We start from the raw sequence: 8,027 nt of genomic DNA, 5'->3' as shown, positions 1-8,027 counted from the left end.
TTTTTACTAGTGGTTTCAGGTCACAGCCTCAGTTCTTGGAAAAATCAAATTTTTGAAGCTGCTGGAGAAACTAACGTGCAAAAACACGCTTTTTGACTTTCTCAGCACTCCTCCTACTGCCTGGGCTTTTGGCAACTGAAACAATTCCCATAGATTTATAAACATGCGCAAAATGTTTCAGAATCTATGCTTTATTTGGGAGAAAGGAAGATGGATCAAACAAGTCCATCCTAAATGTGCATGCCCTAGAGATCATAATACCTTGGCAAACAATGGAAGAGACACATATGTAATTCTATTCTGAATGTCTGCTTGGTTTTCCTTTGGAAATCTGGATCCATTATAGGTAATGAGAAAGAGTTATTTTTGCACCTGTAATTGCTATTAGCATAATGCTTTTACTGTAGTTCAGTGCTGGGAATCTTCATGTGCAGGTCCCATTGACAGTGATACAGAGCACTGAATTTCTCTGGATCAGCAAACAAAAATGAGGCTAATGCTGTGCTATAACCCAGACAAAAGCTTTCAATGTACGAGCCCCAAATATCTCTTTTTTATCCTGATATTGAAAAGGGAAGCCACCCATAATTTTAATGAGAGAGGAAAAGCATTTTCTGACTCTCTCTTGTCTCACTTTTCTGAAGTTACACTAACATTTTTTCTTCTTTGGAGTCACATGTAAACCCATCCAGGAGATGCAATTTTGAAACCACTGTTAACAATGGGTCAGTCTGCTCGACAGAAGGGATTTCTTTATTCTTTTGTCCACCCTATTTTTTGTATTCCTTCCTTTTGATTCCTAAAACTGGAGTGGAAGACAAATGTACCACATAGCAGCAAACGTGCATTCCTGTGTCCTCAGTGAACAAGGAGAAATATACTACATATTTTTAGTACACTTGAAAACATGTACTATTTTGTAAGATTTTTACTTGTACAATATGTACTTTCAGTATTGTGTAAAATATTGCGCACTGTCCAGCTGGCCATATTCATCTACGTGATGTTGCAAACAGCTCATAAATTTTACCATATATAATGATGGGCACAGGCATTAAAATTAAGCATCTGAACAGTTTATCAGAAAAAATAGTGTCCTTACCATTACTTTGTTGTATTTACATAGAGAATAGTTATCCTTGTAACAGACATGCTTTAATCTAACTCCTGGGGGGAAAAAGCCCTACAATTTATAAGCTATCATCTCTTGTGGTTTACAAGCTGTGGTTACCAAGGCTCTGCCACTTCCAATGTTATTTCTAAAACTGTAATGTCACATCTATATGTACTGATAGTTTTGTGGCTCCATTTTTGAAGTGACTGCCTAAAAGTCCAGGCGAACTGACTGTAGAGGGACTGCTTCCTTCATGCTAAAATCAACACCTCACTAAGACATGAAACAACACTCCCAAAGACGATTACGGTGTGAAAAGTTTCAGAAGGCTGAGCTTTGACCAAAATTGCTGCTTGTTCTTTAGTAACTCATTCTGTCTCTGAACAACTCATGTTTTGAGCTACTTGTCCGTAAGAAGGATATTAACATAATATTAGTAAGCGAACCAGTAAGGGTTATGCTTATGAAAATAAGCTTATGAATAATATGCTTATGAAAAGTGTACCTAGATCATTGATTGGTTTGTTCTGTGTTTTGCCTCGAGGACCACAACAGGTTGCAATCTGGAAAAAAAAACTAGTTCCCTCGATAAGGAAACCTTGCTGCAGCCCACAGGGTGGTTCCCTCTAGAGGCTGCTTCTTACAAATACACAAAGCCAGCACAAACACACTTAGGAGGAGTCCAAAGTCTCGCTCAGTTCCAATAACAGATGTTGTGTACTGAGGGTTTCAACCACAAACCAAACATCTTACAACATAGTATAGTGCAGAAAAAGGACATTTCCAAGTGTATTTATTGAGAAATAGCAAAGATGTACATATTTTTACAAGCTTTAATTTTAATTTACATTTTCTTAAATTATGTAGGCCACAGTAAACTATAATTTGCTAATACACAACAGAGACCCTTGACTTCAATTGTATTTCCAAAATGCTGCTGTTGCAGGGATTTTGGCTCATGTCATGTTCAATTCCTCTTTAGAGATACTACATACCATATTCATTTAAAGCATATGCTTGGTATCAATCCTGTGAAGTACAGATGACTTTTGAACCAAAACTCTGGATCTGGATCCAACCTCACAGTGAAAATCTATGGTCTTTCTATTGTGGGCCAAATCCATATTCTGCACATACTCTGCAGTTCTTACTGGCTGCAGGGTTTCATTTGTGCCAGGATGAAGTCTGCTTGTATAAAGGATTTTGATTTGGCCTCATCTCCCTTGTGTATGCTCACACTGGAACATACTTTGCATCTGCTTTAGATGCAAACCCTGCTGCTCACACTGGAGTCTAAAAAAATTGGTTAGGGGAGCTAGCTGCCTGCATAGGTGTCTAAAAAGAAGTGTCATTTTTAGTTTCTGTTTTCCTGTTTTACTGATATACTGAACTGCATGGCATTATCTCATAGTTATGTAAGATACTACTTTGTGACCGCGATCATGCTGTTATTTGTATTCTGCAAGCTGACTATTCAAATGCCTAATGTTTAAGTACTGTATTGACTGAAAACTGCTACAGTATCAGCAAAAGGCATTATATTCTACACCTCACTTGCACAAAATACTTGCAAACACGACATTGTGCTCCATCTTGGTTGTTGAGGAGAGGCTGAAGGGAAGGCAGTTTCTGATTAATATACTGTTGAATTAAAATGCACTCAATGGCAAAATGACCAACTTTCAGTTTAATCTACACAGGCCCATCTGGAACTATCTGATGTGATTGTATCTCTGCCTCGGTTATTATCTCATCTGCATTTTTCATTCAGGAAAATTTATCAGAGTAATTTCTCTCTATGAGGCAGGTGTGTACTGCAAAGTTTTAATAGAAGATATACACCAATTTTTCCTTAGCAAGAGATTATTTGTGCTCTGCAACTTTTAGAATTTTAATATTGCGAAAGTCGTAGAGCTAAATCCTTGCATTTTCTTTTGATGTAAATTTCTGTGGATTATTATTAACTTCTACTATGGCAGTACCTAGAATTCAAGTTAAAATCAGAGCTTTGTCATGCTCTGCAAAACTTCCTTCCTTTTTGCCTCCATCCCCTCTCTGGAAGTCCAGTATTATCACTAACTGACCATACCTACCACAGAGGGAGTTGGGCACAACTCGAATGAAGGCACTGCAAACCTTTTATAAAAACTGGTGATTGTTGCTGGGCTATTGTTTGCTCTTAGATCTGATTTGGAAAAGAACTCTGAAAGGCTGAGAAAAATAACTGAGAAATAATATTGCTTCATGCATTTGAGTAACACTATCACTTGTTTAAAAAAAAAAAAGCTAGTTCACCATACCAAATTTCTTGTTTTATAACAAATTCTATGTTAAGATTCTCATGCGATGTTACCATGCCAGAACTTGAGGAAGGCTTTATTTAACCCTTTTTTCCTGTTCCAGTAGAAACACTTTTTTCCCACCAAAAATATTATAAAAAGCTTATACAACAGCTCTTTATGGAAAATGTACTGTTAGGCCAAATTTGTCTACACAGGTGCTGTAAATATAAAAATGTATGCATCATTTTTGCTTGTTGGACACACAAATCTATCATCCAGTTAGCTGGTATATCATGATTTTGTATGGGGCAAGTTTCATGTGACAGTTGCACACTGTCAAGCAAAAACAGATCATCATTAGTTAGTAGTGTGGTGACTTGTACACCCAATTCCAATAGAACAAACAAATCAAATTTTTACTCAGTTATAAAGGAGTTTTGCCTTGGACTTTCAGTGGCTCCAGGCTTTCACGTACCAACCAGCTTTGACATAACCTGGAGTTTAAGCAAAGATGAAATTTGCTTACTACCTGGTAACTAGAAACGTGGTGGCTTCACAGCACAGAGAGAGAACTTCTCCCCAGTGCTGACTATTACTGTGCTTGTGTAAGCATCCTGGAATTTACATTTCCCATCTTCTCTCGCTCATATCTCTTCATACAGTCAGAGTACACAGAACCTCAGGTGTCTGCACTTACAGTGTTAAAAATCAAAAAGCAGTTTCCATCCTCTCCGAAGAAAGATACACCACTTGTAGTTGTTTCACAGCACTGCTTCACCATTGTTTCACAGCTCAATGTGGAATGCAGGGGACCCTGTGTACAATATGCACCTTGTTCACTTTTCAAAGCTGGAGGGTAGCAGGTTAAAAACTCAAGGGGTAATTATCATTGTGTGGACCATAATTATTATTAGAAATGGCTGAAATTAAGGGAATGTATTTCTCAGTATTTCTTCACAAAAATCCCCTCTTTGTCCTTTCCTCAGATGCCTAACCTGCTACTTAAATTTTCAAATTCAAAAACACTTCGGGTAGCTTCTGTGTAATATTCTTGTCCAATCAAAAACAGGTGGAAAAAAAAGACATTAGCCCAACCCTGAAGACAAATTTATCTAGAATTGAATGGAAAAGCAACCAAAACAATTATATGTACCAAAAAAGAACTGTGCTCCTGAAAAGGCCAATGCCACCATGTCGACAACTTCAACAACTTGTGTCAGCACTAAATATGCTAAGTGTAGCATAATTCGTGCATCTGACTGGTAAGAGAGTCTTTAATAACTTTTCTTTCCTAAAGAACTTGTGTTCTATCCCCCATCTGAGCTTAGTAGCATTGCATTTTCACCTTCCAGTAATGCCACCAGCACACTCCAAATACCTTTGTCTGCTGGGTGGGAATTTGTTTCTTTCATATATAGCCGATGTACTCACTGTATGTCTTTCAGCGGACTAAGTAATTTATGAATATGGCTCTTAGTTCTCTTATTGGGGAATCAAGAAATGATGTTGAAGGTGTTAAAACACATTTGTTAGCTGTAAGGTAACGGTCCCCAGTATCAACCTCTCAATATCCTCTTAATTTGCCACAAACAATCAGTGGAATTATTCAGAATCCAAATAAAAACACAAACTTTCCTTTATTATTTTTTTTTCTTACTGCAACAAAGACTTAAATGCTTTGGTGCAGCCTTGCCCTTTGATTACTTTGAATTTGAAATTTGGTCATGTCAAAAATTATCACAAAGATTTTTTTTGTTTATCTACATAGTTTTTAACCAAAATTACATTATAACACACGAACACAGTCTTCTCTTTAAGGCACAACACATCATTATGCACATTCTGTTTGCCAAACTTATAAAAGAGACAATATCATATAACCCTCTCCCTCCCCTCCCCCCAAAAAAAGAAAGAAAAATTGCATCCACTTCCAAAATCAGCTGCTAATAAAGTCACAGTAAATTATTTTCATCAATAATTTACACAAATTACAGGACTAGACAGGATTGTCATTATACAGTCTGAGTGCATTCCAATTCAGATTTTCTGGGTTAGGTAGGCTAAAGTCTGGTTCAAACCTCAGTGCTGAGAATATATCCCACTTTGAGGAATGTCGGTTGGAAAACGCATGTTGGTGCTTTGCCAGTTCGAGTCCTTTGTTCTCTCCTGTCAGGGCTCATTTGGTACGTACCAGCAACCTCCACAGTTTTAATTCATTTAAAAACGTTGCATATATAAGACCATAGAGCTTCCTTATGTAGCACTAACGTTTTAACTCCATTCAGTAATCTGAATTCTTCAATTTGGAATTTTTAATTCCAAACATTTCTTCCCTTCTTAAGACAATTCATATGTGTAAAGCCAGAGGCATTGAATCACACATAAAAATTCAGTGTACTTGAAATATATATATATATATATATATATATATAAAAATATATATATATATATAAAAAAAAGGAGCGCCAACTTTAGAACACAGTTACAAATACTCTAGTTCCAGTGCTTGATGGAGCGCCAAGAGGTCCGAATGACTGGATATCCTCCAGAAAGGCATGTTGTGCTGTGTTTGTTAGAAGGGTAAAAAAGGTGAGGAAAAATGAACACTGTAACATAGGGTGGTATATGACACACGTCTGGTCAACTTGCAACCACGTATTTTACACTACTGTGTTTCTGGATTGATTTTTGCTAGTAAGATACTGACAAAAATCAGACCAAAATAGATCTGAGCTTATTTATTTGACTGAAAGTAAAATAAATAGATTGTCTTTCCTATTAGTTTCTTTGGAAAGAACCCATTACTTAGTGAGAGCTGTTTGCTTTTTTGATAGCATGTAATCCCATACAGTGGAGCATCAATAGGAAATTTCTGTTTCTGCTCCACTTACTATACTTTGCAATAGATGGAATGACCATTTAAAGGCTTTTAAGACTTCAGTTAAAGGAGGCAACACTTAAAACACTTTGAAGTAGAGCTGTAATACATTTTTTTCCACTGCGGGAAAAAAAATTATTTTAAGGAGAAAATAACAAATTGCTGGTTTTAAAGATAGATAAATTTGTGTTGCAGACAGCATCAGTGTCTGTGAGACAAGCAGATACATGCACTATTCTCCCTCAGCAATTGTCCGGAATGGAGTAAAAACCATACTTCTCCATTCTGTTCAGATCTATTTATAATGCACCGGGTTCATCCATCCCTACCAATCTGTATCTGTTCATGCAATATAGCTACTGTCAAGAAAAAGCATGCCAAACTGGAAAGTACACAATCCAACCACCTGTGTTTAGCACAAACTATAAGACCCATCACCAGGAGTGTACCTATATTAAAGAACCATTTGGAATGAGCATTTCGGTTATTTGCATTTTGTTTCCATTACAACTATACTGTAAAAATAAATACTAAAAGGGCATTTAATTTTGCTGTTCCTAGTACAAAGATATTTATGTCACCTGTCCTGTGCCTGAGGCAAAAATTTTCAGTTTTTGTGCACACTTCCAGGGGTTATACTGAGAAGTATAGCTCTCCAGTTATTACTAATTTGATCTGTTCCTAAACATTGAAACCTCATGTGGTGAAGTTTCCACCTGAATTTTCAACTTGAGAAAATTGAGCATTTCTAAAGAAACAGGTCTTTTTTAGAAACTGCAATTTAGTGCACAATATGTACATTGCATCCATTTTGATTTTGCAGATATGTACTTATTGAAGTAAACTATATGTTCATAAATTTCCTCCAGTAAAATGCAGATCTGTATTTACATTAGCAAAAATTTGCACTATTCTTTAGTAATTTTTCCATATTCTCCATAACACTACTCTTGAAACCTCCCTGATTTCACCTTCTAAAGAAAACCACTATCCAACCATCATTTCCTAGCCCTTGTTGTATCAACTTTTTAGGTTTACTTTGCTTGAAGTTAATCAGACATTTTTGCCCCCATCAGTTTTCATTTATTTTATAAATAATTTTGCAATTTAAATTTCTAGATTGAAATAAAGCAAATGCTAGAATCCAAATGGTTTATTTTACTCTAATTATTGGTCTCATCATGCTCTTGTTGACTTGCATCTGTAGACTGAAATTATTCGTCCTTCTGCCATTGTGCAACACTAACAGAAATGCAAACAGAAAGGCTTGCATTAGTAGCTACGTATCACACCAACATTTCAGGAGACAGGTTACCTTTTTTGCTGCCTGTTCTTCTTCTACACCATCCCCAATTACAACATATACTACTTTTCTGCCAAACCTTTGCATTATTCGTTCAAAGCAACTTTCTTTTCCTGGAAGATAAATGAGATAAGAGTTCAGAGTGAAGTTACCTGATTAGCTGCATGCTCCTCATCTCGGCCATCTCCAATCACAACATAAGTTATGTTAGTGCCAAATCTGGACACTATACGCTCAAAACAGCTCTCTTTGCCTGAAAAACAATGCACTACTTATTAAGCTATCAATCAAGTGAATTATGGTGAAGCTCTATAAAGGATTACTGCAGTGGTAAGGCATTGTTACTACTATTTTTTTATAGCTCCCAGCTTTAGGATTTAGAGCTACAGTTGGTGAGAAGCAATGAATTCCCTTGGTGACGATAAACTGCTTCCTCTAAAACTATATCTC

The 8,027-nt window shown here is 36.5% G+C and overlaps 1 protein-coding gene across 13 annotated transcripts in view; it reads right to left on the bottom strand.

The window, feature by feature from the left end:
* Nucleotides 1-1,890: 1,890 nt before the first annotated feature.
* The window catches only part of EYA4 (EYA transcriptional coactivator and phosphatase 4), a 161,105-nt gene continuing 154,968 nt past the window's right edge, over nt 1,891-8,027 (bottom strand). For 8 of the 13 annotated variants that reach the window (XM_068938362.1, XM_009688849.2, XM_009688850.2 and 5 more), the window contains 2 exons: nt 7,730-7,830; nt 1,891-5,959 (listed from right to left, as the gene is read on the bottom strand). In XM_068938362.1, coding sequence (XP_068794463.1) covers nt 5,879-5,959; nt 7,730-7,830 — 182 coding nt within the window. In that variant the 3' untranslated portion in view covers nt 1,891-5,878. Of the gene's footprint in view, nt 5,960-7,589; nt 7,691-7,729; nt 7,831-8,027 lie in introns of all 13 variants that reach the window. The other 5 variants (XM_068938365.1, XM_068938360.1, XM_009688851.2 and 2 more) reach the window with 1 other exon arrangement.

Source organism: Struthio camelus, chromosome 3 (assembly GCF_040807025.1).
Source record: "Struthio camelus isolate bStrCam1 chromosome 3, bStrCam1.hap1, whole genome shotgun sequence".
NCBI lineage: Eukaryota > Metazoa > Chordata > Aves > Struthioniformes > Struthionidae > Struthio > Struthio camelus.
The sequence above is the reverse complement of the archived record's forward strand: the minus strand, read 5'-3'. Positions and strand labels throughout refer to the sequence as shown.